Source organism: Ovis canadensis, chromosome 1 (assembly GCF_042477335.2).
Source record: "Ovis canadensis isolate MfBH-ARS-UI-01 breed Bighorn chromosome 1, ARS-UI_OviCan_v2, whole genome shotgun sequence".
In the NCBI taxonomy this organism is placed as follows: Eukaryota; Metazoa; Chordata; class Mammalia; order Artiodactyla; family Bovidae; genus Ovis; species Ovis canadensis.
The window spans coordinates 218,282,333-218,298,813 of NC_091245.1; the positions used below are offsets into that span (position 1 = coordinate 218,282,333).

Below are 16,481 nucleotides of genomic sequence, written 5' to 3' on the forward strand. Positions count from 1 at the left end.
AGCACATAATTCAACCTCTCCCCAGTGACTCAGCATTGTTGTTATAAAGCTCAGATAATGTGCTGTGACCCTGACTCACTGATGAAGGGTCAATTATGTCCCAGGCCCTCCATCTGAGGTGTGTATAACGAAAGAGTTTAACCAGAAATGTTTACGATAAAACAGCCTTCAGAATTTAACAGAAAAGCTTCTGCTGATCTGGAAAGGTAACCTGTGTGTGTGCCTGCTCAGTCACTAACTTGCGTCCAACTCTTTGCTACCCCCATGGACTGTAGCCCACCAGGCTCTGTCCTCGGGGTTCTGCAGGCAAGAGTCCTAGAGCTGGTGGGTTGCCATTTCCTTCTCCACGGGATCTACCTGACTCGGGGTTGAATCTGTATCTCCTCCACTTCAGGCGGATTCTTTACCACTGAGCTACTTGGGAAGCCCAAAGTTAACTTAAGAAGGGACGATTTTCTCCAAAGAGGCTGAAGTAAATGGACGTGTAATAAACAATATGATCCATAACTTAAATCAGATGGAAACCTAAACCTGGCATCTTTGCTTCTTTATTTAAATCTAAACACATGTGAAAATATAATTCTTTGTTATCTCTCCTTTTGGTCATCTTGATCATTCTTTGAGGTTGGCACAAAGCAGTGCTCAAATGTTACTGAACAAATGGAAATAAATGAACAAAGAACCCTGTTTTCTCAAGACAATAAGGCTTTACAAAGGGAAAAGAAAATATTTACCCAAGTCAATAAAATGAAAGCAAACCTATGACTACTGTCACTCTTGGGGGTTAGGCTAGGAGCTGACTATTCTTTGTGTTATTCTCTTTGGACACCCAAGTGGAAGCTTACAGATAGCCAGACGTTGTTAGTGGTCACTGAGGGGTGGGAGGTTGGTCCTGTGATCAAATGCAGACTGTCCGAACTACTCTACTGCTTGTTTCTGGCTCCAGTTAACATCTGGAATGGAAGTTTTAAAGGTTTTTTGCCTTTTGTCTAAGTGGCTTTCCCAGCGAAATGTGCATCTCGGAAAATTCAGACAAAAGGCATCTTCCCTAAGGAGCTATGCCCACTTTGCCTTGGACTCGATCCTGTATTCAATGAATTAACCAGCAAACACAGTGCAAGGGCGGTGAGGAGTACAGTGGAGATGATTCGGATTTTGTTCCCATGTTTCAGGACCTCTCAGAGAAGCAAAAAGCAACTGTAAAATGCCAAAACAATTGCATCTATTTTTATTTAAAAGGACTCTTTTTCCCATAACATCCTTCCTGATGTCCTCCATCATGAGCCTTTGAGTAAGTTTCCCAAAGAGTCTTTCAGGGAACACCAGTATTTGTGAGTAATGGCTGCAGAGTGTCAGCCTACCTGTAATCGACAGCAATACTGTGCAGCAGGTAGCAGGTCCCTCATTTCAAAGCCGGTGTCTGTCCCATGATAAACGAGTTCTAAGGATTCTTCATCTTCTCCCCACTCCAACCTGTACTCTGAGATGTCGGCACCAGAGCTTTCAGGACTCTGGAAAATTCAGAAATTTAATTTCATTGAGAAGAAAATCCTATGATATTTGTGTTCAACTAATTATACCAAAAAAAAAAAAAAAGAGCAAGATGCCTCAGAATATTTGAAATACATGCAAAAGAAAAGCATGAAAAAGATACTCAATTTCGTCTTAATTTGGATCAGTGGTAAAATTTCCATAACTCCTGGCAAGCACTAAGGCAAATGACTGTGTAAGAATCACCTACCTACATGTGAATTTTAGCTTTGTAGATCCCTTGTACCTTGCACTGGGGAACAGATAAAGTAGAAGAAACAAATTAATGCAGAATATGTGCCTGACTTACCTCCCAGCTCACTAGGACACATCCATCAGGCGTAAAAGAGATACAAGGTGCTTTGCACTGTCCAGGAGGCCCTGCAGCAGTGGTAATTTCTGAGACATCAGAATAGGGACCATACTGCAAGAGAGAAACACACATGTGCTTGTAGGGGTGTGTTAGGGATGTGCGTGCGTGTGTGTGTGCACACAACACAAGCTTATACCAAACAAGAAGTGTGTGTGTTTGTGTGTGTGTGCATATAACACAAGCTTATAACCAAACAAGGGCTAGGCTAATGGTATCATCAATACAACTGATTAAAAGCATTACTTAATGGTGTTCACTTTAAATTACATGAGTAGATTTTCTTCCCACATACATTACTTGAGTGGTAAATGTCTATTTTATATATATATATAATTTTTTTAATTCAAAAGGATTAGAAAGTTGGTTTATTATACATTTTTGCTGTGACCTAAGAAATAAAAAATGCTGACTTTTGCTACATCACAGCATTGTGCTTTAATTTCTCAGGGCATTTCAAAGTAAACCAAGTCAGATGCATACTGTAGTTTAAGGCCTAAAAATCTGTGTGGAATTGTTGGTTATCAAATTTTGAGTATTTCTTCTAGTCACTGGTATTTTTCAATTTGAAACCAACAGTCCTATTAATGTTTGCTTGGCAGGCCCACCATCTCAACTATCTGCAGGTTTATACTGCATTCTCTCCTCCTCCACCATCAGCGGTCACACTGCTCAGAGACAATCATCTCTATAGACGTAAAATGCATTGAGAGGACCAGAACCCCCACGTTAAGGTGGAATATGTGGTACTTAAAAGAACTGGGGCAAAGAGTAAAGTAATTTTCAGGCTAATGAGGAAGTCCAAGCAGTCCATCCTAAAGGAGACTAGTCCTGGGTGTTCATTGGAAGGACTGATGCTAACGCTGAAACTCCAATACTTTGGCCACCTCATGCGAAGAGTTGCCTCATTGGAAAAGACCCTGATGCTGGGAGGGATTGGGGGGAGGAGGAGAAGGGGATGACAGAGGATGAGATGGCTGGATGGCATCATCGACTTGATGGACCTGAGTCTGAGTAGACTCTGGGAGTTGCTGATGAACAGGGAGGCCTGGTATGCTGTGTTTCATGGGGTCACAAAGAGTTGGACACAACTGAGCAACTAAACTGAACTGAACTGAATGAGGAATATGACTGTGTTTTTCAAAATGGAGGAAAAAACATAAAGAAAAAAAGTCTTTGACATTTTCTAATATAACTTGCAAATATACTGAAGGTGGGGGAGAAACTGTCTGGAGTAGACCACAGAAGAGGACCACAAGTCAAATATATGGTTCAATTTCAATATAACAGGATTTAAAAATAAGGCTGAGATAGTTTCTTTAAATGACAAATTAGTAAAAGGAGAAAGTAAACCCCAATCAGTCCAGCTGCACATGTGTCTTTATCATGGCGAATATCTTCTTCAAAAGTTGAAGGGGAAAAGCACCAGAGTTTCATCTGCAGTATGGGTGATTATCACCATCCATCCTCTTTTTACTTATAAAAAGTCAGGGTACAGAGGCTTTCTTATCTCTCACCAATACATTTTAATTGTCTAGTTTTGTGTGTGTGTGTTTTTTTTTAAATGTAAATACCTGTATCTGAAATTCTTTCCTAATGGTGAATTAGAAGAGATCCAGCTCTTGTTCAAGGTTTGTGATCCTACTTCAGACCAAATATTTTCAAACTAAGGCCTGGCTAACTCAAAATGGACTAAAGACAAAAACACTTCACTTCTGAAAGGCATGAATGAACACCAAGAACTAGAAAAGTCATTGCCAACTTCCTGTCACTGTCCGTTTGGCTTTCTTTCTTACAAAAATCTCATTGATTAATTACATCTATTTATTTGTACAGAATGCATTTATACACTTCATTGGCTCTCTGTAGGGCGTTAGCAGCAGTTTGCCCTACCCACACCCTTCCACCTTCTTTTACATTTCTGCCCATCTGTGACACACCAAAAAGCCCTATAGTTTCTGGGTCACTTTATTCTCACTATGAACCCACATCACTCTGCAATTAAAAAATCCAGTCACCTTCGTGCATATAGTCAGACCCTTTCAATCTTGAATAGCCCACCTCAACAACTTCAAATGGAGTACTAGAAAGGACCAGAGAGTTCTATGAAATTTAAAAAAAAAAACAAATAAGCTGGTCTCCCTAGCCTATACCCCAGTGGAGTTTTAAAAACTCACCTAAGACACTGCTGAGTAATTTAGACAACATGGTAAAGGAATATTATGTAGTTCTAACTTCTCATAAGTGATTTATCTAGGAAATTATTTTAAGAAACCACCAAAAGGCATCTAAACGGCAAAGTCCTTATTAACTTTGAGCTCTGTCTTAACAGGAGGACAAAAGAATCAAAATTTCCAATGCTGGGTCTACGTGAAACCAAAGCAGGGTTTCTTCAGAAATAAGGTTTTACGTACAGTTCTTTAATGGCTGTCATCGTTGGACAGATACAGATGAGGAATTTTAGGAGGGTGGAAATGGAAGTGCCAGGACCTCATGCTTTTGTCGTGATAAGTACTCACCCCTCCGTCATTCAGAGCCCGCACCCTGAAGCGATACACGGTTCCTGGAAGCAGGTTACCCACGGTGCACTCAAGCTCCGGCCCATGGTACACCTCCGAAGCTACATCCTCCGGTTCTGTCATCTCCACGCTGTACTCCGAGACCTCACAGCCACTTTCAGAGGCAGGAACGTCTGCGAATGGAGAACGCTGTTCATCTTAGAACATTTTTATTATTTCTGGTTGGCCCTATCACACCTTACATTCTATGATGTTTGCAAAATATCATGTAGGTAGCCTGTCCTTGATATTTACAAAAGAACCCCCACTTCAAAAAGAGAAAGAGATACAAAAGAAAGTTTCTTAATGATGTTATCCATACTTTTCAAAGCAAGCACATTTAATGATATGAACAAAATGATTCCAAAACCATAGAACTTTTAGGCAATTCCTTTACATTCTAATGCAAGGTAAAGACAAGAATTAGAGGGGAGAAAAATCTTTTTAACCTGAAACCAAAGGACATATTAAATCAAGTTAGAGAACCCCAAACTGGCATAACATCTTAATTTAGATATTAAGTGATGGGGAACAATAGTCTAACAGAGTTCTGCAGGTTTATATTTGCAATTTTACATGCTGTGAATCATAAATATGACAGGAAATGCTAACATAGCTTGAGCTGAGACTGTAAAACACCAGGACCCACACACGACAGGGTGGTAAAGGTGAGGAGGATACATATGCTACCTAATGAACAGTTTCTTGGTTTAACCTCTTTATTAAGCACAACTTTTATTTTATGAATAAAGTTGGGGAATTCCTGCTCTGAAACATTTTCTAGAACAGTACCCTCTGAGGGCAGGGGGTGAATAGCACCTGCGGCACCATCAGGAACAGGAGGATGGGCCATAGGGCTGGGCGTTCACAAACCCAAGCCCACGTACATTAAACAGAATGTGGACATTTTCAATAGACACAAATCTGGTTTTCAGAAGAAAGACCTGAAACTTAATTACAAAGCTGTAAGTCTTAAACTCAACCTCCAATTGTCCAAACTGGCGACGTGAAGATGTGGTCACTCACCCCACTCTAAGTGGACTTCTTTGTGCTTTGGTCTACCCAAAACCCTCGGTGGGCGACATTGACCTGGTGCAATGCTTAGTGTGCGAACAGGGAGACTTTCAGAACACTGCAGGAGAAACACCAAAGAGAACCGTCTCTTAGTTACTATGCATTTTTTAGAGCTCTACATACCAGGTAAATTCCACTCCATACCAGCACACGCTGCCAAGGAGGGGGTTACACATTGGATGTGTACACTTCTTACGCAGTAAGATCTTCGTCTCTAAGTGTGTAGTGCACGTGTATATTTGTGTATGTTTTGAGTATGGACATATGCATATGGCACTGGTAAAAATAATTATTTCTGGTGTCAGATCTGCAGACTGACATTTTGACTGTTGTGTATCCCAAGCACACAGTTACCTCCCTTTAAACTAAAAATCAGACCCTTCCTGAGGACAGAGGAGAACACAAAACAACAGCTGGATGAGGTTTGTAAACAGTGCCATAAATGGCCCATCATCCACATACAGAGCAGAAAAGCAAATAAAGTCAGCTGAGTGTGACATTAACCAGCAGGTTCTGCTAACGTTAAAATCATCAGGGCTTCTTTTTTGCAGGGTCTGGTTGTGTAAGGCTGGTGGTATGGAAGCTGACACCTTTTTGAGATATGAGGAACATGGTAGAGACATACAGCTCAACCAACCTCATCCTCCTTGAGGAAATGCGGTACAGAGGAGATGTGTTTATACATTCAAGGGGCACCGCTGCCTCTGTGCAGACTTGTGCAGCACCTCGCGGGTAAGAGAAGCTCACCAATCACCTGTGACTTTGAGGTCAACCTGGTTCACCCTCGGAGACACTGTATAAATGTCGTTGAGCTGGACCCTTTTTTTAAACCTGAGAATTCTGTCTAAATATACAGTCTAGACTTCACAATACTGCTATCCTTGGGGGAAAAAGAAAATAAACATATGACAGTGTCAGAGGTGGGTTGACTGGCAAAACTTGGCACCTACTGGCAGGTGTTCTCTTGAAAAGTCAACCCAGTACAGGGCTATAAGCCATCTTCTGTGCACGCTCTCTCTCAGCACTACTGATTTCCAAACCACGATGCTAACTATCTCTATGATGAAAATGGTTTTTACCATATTTTTACCGTATCGCCTCTCACTCACTTTCTAAGTGTTCGTCATTTGGACAACGATCTCATTTCCTGAACGCTTCATGTGTACTTGTTTTGAGCGCATGAGAACACTGTGAAGTTGAAACCAAGTTTCCTGACATGTTGAACGTTTGGTCTAAGGCCACATAAATTGTAGACAGTGGTGGTGGTCATTCTGTGATGTATAAAAATATTAACTCACTGTGTTGGGACAGGAAACTTATATAATATTGTAAGACAATTATACTTCAATTTTTTAAAAAGGCAGACAACAAGAGAACTGGTACTACCTACAGATGTATAGGCTGGGCACTGCGCAATCTCAGGAGATGCAATTCAGCTCAGTTATCCTAGGTATCTGTGGCTTTACAAGCATTTTCCAGCAGATGGCAGCAAAGTATCAAGAGGAAGGTGTGTCTCACATTCTTACAAAACTGCCAAAGTAACAGCAAAGCTGAGCTGGAGGTTGCATCTTTTTGCTCTAAAGTCTAAGCTTTTCTACCATTGTGATAACTGAGGTTCAGCCCCGTATTTGTTAGCCATTGCAAATTGCAGACCACCTTCAATTTTCAACTGTGATGTGGTCATGCCCAAGTCTTGGAAAGCAGCACAATTCAGTTGAGAATCATCTGGGTCTATCTTTCTATACCCTCTAAAGCACAATTCAGAAAACTCTGATGTGATACCATGGCAGGCTGTAGTACCAAGATTTATTTTTTAACAGAAATTTACTCTGATGTTACAGATAGGCTGTCTGAATTTGACCAAAGATGTTTACTTTTACACCAAAACAAAACCAACCTGACTGTGTCCACCAGTACTTATGCAGCATGCTCGGAGTTTGTACAAAGTGCCTGGTTTCAAGTGGGTGAAAGTGTACTCTGTAGCCGACCCACTGTAGGCCACTTCCCACTGACTCGCTGCAAAATAAGACCATGTGTGAGTTTATGCCTTTTGTAAAAATGTAATAGTACCAACCATTCCTGATAAGAAAAAGCTCTAAGTGGTTTCTGTGAAAACCAGCATCTCCTATTCTTTTCTTCTTTTTTAAACAGTCACAGGGCTCTCTTTCCATTTCCTTTACAAAATGAAATACTAAAATAACATGAAGGCATTTTTAATACTTAGCACTGCTGGTTATAATACTTAATATTACCATGATCACATTTGCTGAGTGTGGAGGTTTAGATGCTGGAAAGCACATGAAATCTGTAGTTGGCCCCGTAGCAGGAGATGGTATTGAGCAAGCTGGCAAGTGAGAAGCCAACTGGGGCCAGCTGGGCAGGGGGAAGCAGGCTCAGCCATAAGGTTCCTGGTCAGCCCAGGGCACCACTGAAGAGTTTCTCCTGGTTCTTATCTGCCTGGAGGTCACAGCAAGTAAACTGCCCCGACCCCATCCCAGCCATATAGACCAAGTCCTTTGTGGAAAGGCCTGCTGTCTCCATGCAGCCCCACTTAAGACAAAAATACCGAAGACAGTGACTTTAAAGATGAAATACTCAGTATGACCCAGGTTATCTAACCACTTCTGCGGATTAAAGAAAGCAAGCAGGGCCACTGAGGGGCTGGGGTGAGGCTGATGCCACCAGGCGAAGAGCATTGTGTGTGGGGGGTGGTGCTTCAACCACCTAGGACATTTATTACTCCTTGCTTTGCTCCCACTAACACTATGTTCCCAGCAGACTATTTGAAAGGAGCGTTTTACTCCATGCAATTGTTTTAGGGAAAATACTTTTACCCTCTTCCACAACAGTTACTTGGAGAAGGAAACGGCAATTCCTGGAGAATCCCATGGACAGGGGAGCCTGGTGGGCTACAGTCCATGGGGTTGCAAACATTCAGACATGACTGAGCAACATATATACACACACGATAGTTACTAACTTCCACAAATACTATCAGCTGCTTATTAGGCCAGATTTACAATAAAGTCTGGCGAAAGAAATGGCAACTCACTCCAGTACTCTTGCTTGGAAAATTCCATGGATGGAGGAGCCTGGCAGGCTACGGTCCATGGGGTTGCAAAGAGCTGGACACGACTGAGTGACTTCACTTTCTTTCTACAATGAAGTCACATGCACAAGGGCCATATAGGAACAAGGGGGAATAATAAAGATAGTCATTCTGACATAACTGATTAGATGACCTGCACTGCAAAGGCAACTAGGAACAAGGACTAGAGAGTAGACTGAATTAATCGCTGATGTCATGCGCTACCACACCGCTGACTTTACGTGCAGAATGGCATCTACTTTTAATCAGCCACAGTGGTCAAGAGAACCACAAAACTTCAAAATATATTTAGTTTTTCACAATGAGACACTGAATATACATGACTTCTCTCAAAGGTCTGATTTTTAGCATAGAATATGATTTTACGTTAAGAACAGCTGTGCCCATCTCAGAGTATTATGAGTTTTTTTGGCTTAAAATAGGGTAGGGCCCAACTGATGTGAAAATAAAACATTCCAGGTGGCTATCATGGCACAGAATAAAAAGCAAGCCACACACCTGCACAGACTGTTTGTAAAAGTTGCTGTTAACTCTCCCCACCGCCCCCGCCATGTATATCACTTTAAAAAACAAAGTACTAGTTACAGGGATCATTAGAGTAGTGGTGAGGCAGGTGTCATTTTTATAGTTCTGAGGACTTCACTTTTTTCTATTAAAGCATAATAAATTTTATTAGAAAGAAGATCTAAGAATTTTTTATAAAACACTATGGAAGGAATCTGACTTCTAACACTGTCCCACTTTAGCTCACCTAGTGTAAGGAATAAAGATTAAATAATCTGACTGAGAAATCACAACAAAAATGAAGACATTTCCTGAATTTGTTACAGTGTGTTATGCTTGTCAGCAGCCCACAACAATATGTTGTTATCCCCTGTGCACCGATTCACTCTTCCTGCTGATCGCTTCTGACACTTTCTCTGCTTATAAGAATTTCTACAGAAAGTATGCCAAGAGAGATGAAAAACATATTTATTCTATTAATGAGGACTTTTGGCTTAAAGAAGTGACAAAGATTTTAAAAAGCATGATAAATATATACATATCAAGCAGACTGATCCCTGATGCTGTTTGAAAGAAAAAACTGTCAATACATGATTAAAATCCATTTACTGTAGTACCTCTATCAACAGAATAAATGATCGCCCACTATAATGGATCCCCACTCCAGTACTCTTGCCTGGAAAATCCTATAGACGGAGGAGCCTGGTGGGCTGCTGTCTATGGGGTCGCACAGAGTCGGACACGACTGAGCGACTTCACTTTCCCTTTTCATTTTCATGCATTGGAGAAGGAAATGGCAACCCACTCCCGTGTTCTTGTCTGGAGAATCCCAGGGACGGGGGAGCCTGGTGGGCTGCCGTCTATGGGGTTGCACAGAGTCGGACACGACTGAAGTGACTTAGCAGCAGCAGCAGCACTATTATTATACAGATGTTTATCTTATTAGAAAACGGGACTTGAATAAGAATTTCTACAAACTTCACCTTCAGAATTTCCATCAGTAATCTCCAGCAAGTACTTGAGTATTTCTGAACCACCATTGTCCTTTGGAGGATCTGGAAAGTAAGCAAATGTCTTATTAGTTATAAAAGCATACTGACTTTTGTTAGTAAACATTATTAGAACACACAGAACCATGTAACATTAGACTGTATAAATTCTGGATTCAACTAAAAGACACAAATAACATTTCACTCAACTCCTTACTTGAAAAACAAAAGAAACAAAAACACCACGAAATCTTCTGACTATGCAAAGTTTACAGAGCTAGAAATGCTGAAGAGTTAGCATTTAGCGAAATGTGAACAAAACTCGAAATATGACTTTATTTTTCTAAGAGTTATGCTCAAATATTTATTTTGAGAATTCTAAAGCCTGTTCTTCAATATTTGATGGTTTTTATATAAAACAAAATATTCATGTACCTCTTTTCAAAAATTATTTTATTCTTTATTTCACTTAAATCATCACGACCAATTCTTTTGTGAGATGGAAAGAGAGGGAAAGGGAGGTGTAAAAATTATTGATGAAATAAATAAAACATCAGAATATAACAAATATGTTCATCACAGTTTGCTGCTAAGCAAACTTTACATCCCAAGGGAACCTAATAGAAAATCAGATCAACTGGAACCTGTACCAAAGAGGCGGTTTGCAAAAGGGGTTCTGGCTTGTTACTAGAACCCTGTGTACCTTAGCTATTTGTCTACTGCTAACCCAGGGCCTGCAAGAATTCTTTTCTGAGCAGAAAAATACCTTTTTTCAAGACTACACAGAATTTGCCTCTCCTATCAACTGGCCATCTATGTTCTAGACATTCTTGGGTTACTCATATAGATTTAGAAACTTTAATCCCTCTTTTCACCTGTAATTTCCATTAATATACATGAATTTCAGTAGTAGGTATTTACAGCAGTAATTAAACAGTTAAATATTATGGCATTTGGGGCCTCCCTGGTGGCTCAGATACTGAAAGAATCCACCTGCAATGCAGGAGACCCAGGTTCAATCCCTGGGTCAGGAAGACCCCGTGGAGAAGGGAATAGCAATCCACTCCAGTATTCTTGCCTGGGAAACCCCATGGACAGAGGAGCCTGGTAGATTACAGTCCATGGGGTTGCAGAGTTGGACAAGACTGAGCGACTCTTAACAGTTAACAATGAAAGTAAATGTTCAGTGTTGACAGAAATTTCTAGGATATTCTGAGAAAAGAAGCTTTAGATCTGGCAAAAAGCACACCTAGATTTTTTTTGTTTCTTTTAATCATATCCGTGTTGCAGGGAATAATTCTGTCTCTAAATTACCACATAACTTGAAGCGGTGCTATGTCTCCATGGTTGGTCTCTAATAATGATTTAGTTATGTTTTACATTTCCTTTGTATCACTTGACTGCCAGGTAAAATCATTTTTTTGTCTGTTAGGTAGTTACTATTATTATATGATGTTGCTGCTGCTGCTGCTAAGTCGCTTCAGTCGTGTCTGACTCTGTGCGACCCCTAGATGGCAGCCCAGCAGGCTCCCCCGTCCCTGGGATTTTCCAGGCAAGAGTACTGGAGTGGAGTGCCATTGCCTTCTCCGAGTATAGGAAGTTAGTGATGATCATACACATTGTAACAGTTTCACGTACAATTGCAAACGTTTATCCACACTCTAATGGCATTCATTTCACTGAAATAATCCATGCAGCAGGTGAGACACAATATCCTCCTATCAGATTCCTACAAATGGCATATAATGAACTTCAATATGGAAACTTCCTGAAGTCCAAGACTTCTGATTATATACAAACAACAAAAACTAAAGTCTTCTTAATTCATTGTATCTTAAACATTCTGTAAAATTTAATATGACTTAACCTAAATTTTGAAATCTATTTTCAATACTAACTTTATAAATCAATTTTCATATTAAATATTGCTACATTTTAAGGGAAAGTTACTGAAGAATGATATATTCAGAGACTACCACATACAAATCATTAATATATTAAACTGCAGGTGGAAGAAGTGTCTTACAGGAAAATCATGAAGTAAATGAAATGCTCTTACAATTGTCAATTTTACCAACTGGTGGCATTGTCAGGATATTTCTAATATATGTATTTCAAACATGTAAAACTCCCTCAGATAATATGTTTCTTTGTTAACTGGTTTGTCACTACTGAAATTAATCAAGTTTTAAAAAAAATCTGTCAAAAAAGGCAGCAGCAGCAATAGCAATAAAACATACCCCATTTGACACTAAAGCCGTGAGACATAACTGGTCCTTTAATGAGGGGTCTTGTAGGTGGTCCAGGCCTGTCAGGACTCGTTGTACAAACCAAAACTTCACTTGGGCAGCTTTTCCCTTCCATATTAGAAGCAGTCAGCTGTAACACAACCGATAACACATTCATATGCTTTAGACAGCAAGTCTTAAACCAGCGGTGACGTTCAATACGGCAAGAGCAAGGCATCCATGAACTCAGACACACTACACACACTCTCCCTTGCTCTCTCACAATCTCAAACTACTAATTTATAAGTGTTTCTTTAATGGAGTACTTATTTTCTGTATAGTTTACTTATTAACAATTAAAAATGAAACAAGGTAGGTTTTAGCTAAAGACATTTTTACCTTTTCAAAAATACAAAACAAAACCAGTATGTCTCCACCCAGTTCATTTTGTTTTATGGAAGGAAAATATGGGGCAGGGAGCGGGCAGCAGATATAAAGAACCTTGCTAGCCTTGATTATTTAAGAGTAGGACAATGCCACCTTGTGGAGAATTGCTGGCAGTATTCCTCTGATCTCACAGTCAGCCATCGAATAGCAAGGTTTCTTAAAATATAAAAAACTATCAGTTTTCCTTTAGTAGTCACACGTTCCACTTGACAATCTGACAAATATTTATTGAGTGACTCCTACAAGTTAAATAACATGATTTGGCTCACAAATTAAGAGATGGAAAGACAGAATCAGAAGACAACCACATCTCTCCAAAGCGCACACTGTTACACAGAAAGTACAATGCTGTGCTAGGATCAATGAACACTAAGGCAGCACAGAAGGCTGCCTGCTGTCTCCTCTCTCCTAATGAGATCGCAAAACTGTCTTCTGCTACAACACCATGTCCCATGGTGACATCAGCAGCGGTTGTCCAGAGCCTAACAGGGGAGGGGTGTAGCTAATAGAGGAGAAAACAAAAAATGGCTGAGAAAAAGAAAATGGGCAACAGAGCACAGGACAATGGAAAAAAAGGAAATCTGATGAAAAGAAGAAACTGAATAGAAGGATGTAAAGTGCAGGTGAGAGACAGGTACACTGGGCACCTGGTCCGAATCTTCCTGGGCAAGGGCATCTAGCCTCATTGTTATGTAATTTACTATAGCACATTACAGCGACAGGTTTCTTTTCTGAAAAGTCGAGGGTGGGTTTTAAAATTAAAGTATAGTGTGTATTTTATAGATATTACTTTAAAAGGGTAAAGCGCAGCAACCTTAAAAATGTTTTTAACCTTAAAAAAAGTTGATTTAAAATGATAAAGGGGTAAAACATAAAAGAGCTTCATTTTTAAGCAGTTCAAGTACCCAAATGACTGACTTACCCTGAATTTATACTGTGTGCTTCTTTTGAGATTTTTCACAGTACAGGTTAAATCCTCTCCAGTGTATTTTGGGTGGAAAAGGTTATCCTGAAAAGGCAAAGCCAGAAAGAAACATCAGTATCATAAAATCTGGGCATTAAATCCCTTGTATGCAGGAGTTTTATACTGCTCCTTTCCATCATCACTGTGGGCCAGAAGTCTGGCAGCTATAGCAAATATAGGGCCAGAATCCCATAGTGCTTTAAGTAAAACTTTAACTGTTATCACATCATAATCTGTCCTGTTCTGGGCACTATTATTGTGAGACTAACACTAATGTGAAAGAGAACAATGCTCTCTCTTTGAAAAAGTGCAAATTTGCTTTGGAATAGATGCCATCATAAACTTTCCTCACAGAGCAAACATTTTCTGGTTACTCAATAAGCATTTTAAACAAAGAATTTAACTACCAAATTAATGAAGCAGTATATAGTTTAAAAAAAATTACTTAACAACATTGCCATGAAAAAACGCTCTTGCGCAGAAGTTCTTACTGTCAAGCTGCAATGTGCTATGTAATAAACAGTGGTTGGGGTTTCTGACGCAGTGTCTTCTGGCTAACGGGGAAAGGCAAGCTTGGATAGGGAAGATATAGCCCTTCAATGGGATAAATGTCCCACTGACAGCTAACTGTATGGAATTCATACAACAGTATTCTTAGTCATGCGTGCATCCAATGATCCACCCCCATTCATCCATCCGATCTCAGAGCACCCCTGGTGCACCAAGCTCTCTTCCATGCTCTAGAGGTTTAGCACCACCCAAGAACAAAGTCTTGCCCATCAGAAACTATATTACAGCTGGAGAAAGCAATTAAAAAACTCTGCATACAAATATGAAGCATGCTGTGTGGTGTTAAGTGCTATTGGATGAAAAATAAAGCTGGGTAAGAGAACAGAGTGTGCAATAAAGCTAGGGAGCATTGCTTTCTATAGCTCTCCAGGCTCAATGAAGCAGCCACATGTGGCTCTTCCAATAAATTAAATACTATTAAAAATTCAGTTCCGTGGGCTGACAGCCGCATCTCAAGTGCTCCGCAGCCCTGTGTGACTAGGCTCTATCTTATTACAGAGCACAAATTTCAGAACATCTCCACCACCACAGAAAGTGCTCCTGGACAGTGCTGTCATACAAGGCGGTCAGGGAAGGGCTCTCTAAAGAGGTGACATGTGAGAAGAGGCCTGGAGGAAATGAGGGAAGTGACTCAAAGATATCTGAAGGGGCATGTGAGCCAGAGGGCACAGGAGTTGCAAAGGCACTGTGGGAGGGCATGGCTGGTGTGCTCAGCGAGATGACAGCGGCAGGAACAGGTCAGTGATGAAGACCCTGAATTCGGAGGACCTGGAAGTCATTCTGAGAGTACTGGCTTCTCGTCTGGAAGAGAAGGGAAGGCACTGGGATGGGAAGGTTCTGAGAAGAGCACTGACATGCCGTATTTTATTTAACAGGCTCACTCTGGCTTCATGTGCAGAACAGAGTGTAAGGATGAAAGTAGAGAAAATACTTAAGAGGCCATTCCAACAACCCAGGGGCGAGATGGTAGTGGCTGGGAAAAGTATAGTAGCTGTGCAGATGCTGAGAAACGATCAGATTTCTGGGTAACTTTGGAAGGGAGATTTACACGGATTTGCTGACTGATTACATATGAGGTCTGGTGGCTCAGACAGTAAAGAATTTGCCTGCAATGTTGGAGACCTGGGTTCGATCCCTGGGTTGGAAAGATCCCTGGGGAAGGGAATGGTGGCCTGCTCTAGTATTCTTGCCTGGAGAAGTCCATGGACAGAGCAGCTGGTGGGCTACAGTCCATGGGGCCAGACATGACTGAGACTAACGCAACAACACAACACAAACATGAGGCCAAGGATGACCCCACAGGTTTCTGGCTTCCCCAAAGGAAAGGTTGGGGATGCCATTTACTGATCTGGGGAAGACTGTGGGAAGGACAGGTTTCTGCTGGTGGTTGCACTGGTAGAAATTAAGAGTTTGGTTTCCGATTTAGGCAGTGAATCTAATTTCACAGTGTACCCTGTAGCTGTGATAAAACTGACTTTACAGAATGCACACAGAAGTATGACGTGTGCCAGACTTACATTTTCGTCCTCCTGGATTTCCAAGGTGTAGGTGACTACTTCCTCAGGTGAGCAGCCTTCTGGTTTACTCCACTGCAGTGTGACCCATGTGACCCCAGCTCGAACAAGTCTTGGTGCCGAGGGCATCTGAGGAATGTTTCCTAACGTGTAGCACACCACCTCTTGGCTATACCCGCTGGAGAGAAACAGACCCGGTGAGACACATTTAGGAGCACGTGGAGGAGTCTCGGCATTTCAAAAGCTACCGTGTGACTGGCTTGGGTTGCTAAGTCTGTGGCCTGACAGGTTCAGCGAGCAAAGGCAGGCAAGGATCCTTTGGGTGATGTTCCTTACCACAACTTCAGTGTGCCCCAATCACCCACTCCTTACTTAGCCTACTACTAGAAAAGCATACTGTGTTACAGGACAATATATTTAAAAATGTATTTCTCCCACAGGCACCTAGGAGTAAGCACAGTGTGATGCTGACAAGCTAAGAGCCACAGCTACCAAGGAACTGTCAAATCAATGCATATAAGGGTAAACAACTGTCTGTTGATAAAATAAATGTCTTACAAATATGTACGCTGCCATTTTCCAAAAGTTTGTGGATGCTTTTAATTCATTTATAAATTCTGAAGC

General features: G+C 40.9%; 1 protein-coding gene across 4 annotated transcripts in view; it reads right to left on the reverse strand.

Moving 5' to 3' along the window:
- FNDC3B (fibronectin type III domain containing 3B) overlaps positions 1-16,481 on the reverse strand; it is a 414,553-nt gene that overhangs the window by 49,343 nt on the left and 348,729 nt on the right. For all 4 annotated transcript variants that reach the window (XM_069560055.1, XM_069560042.1, XM_069560049.1 and 1 more), the window contains 9 exons: positions 15,861-16,035; positions 13,732-13,818; positions 12,375-12,513; positions 10,129-10,200; positions 7,430-7,548; positions 5,485-5,590; positions 4,420-4,592; positions 1,841-1,954; positions 1,362-1,511 (listed from right to left, as the gene is read on the reverse strand). In XM_069560055.1, the coding sequence (XP_069416156.1) occupies positions 1,362-1,511; positions 1,841-1,954; positions 4,420-4,592; positions 5,485-5,590; positions 7,430-7,548; positions 10,129-10,200; positions 12,375-12,513; positions 13,732-13,818; positions 15,861-16,035 (1,135 nt within the window). The remainder of the gene's footprint in view (positions 1-1,361; positions 1,512-1,840; positions 1,955-4,419; positions 4,593-5,484; positions 5,591-7,429; positions 7,549-10,128; positions 10,201-12,374; positions 12,514-13,731; positions 13,819-15,860; positions 16,036-16,481) is intronic.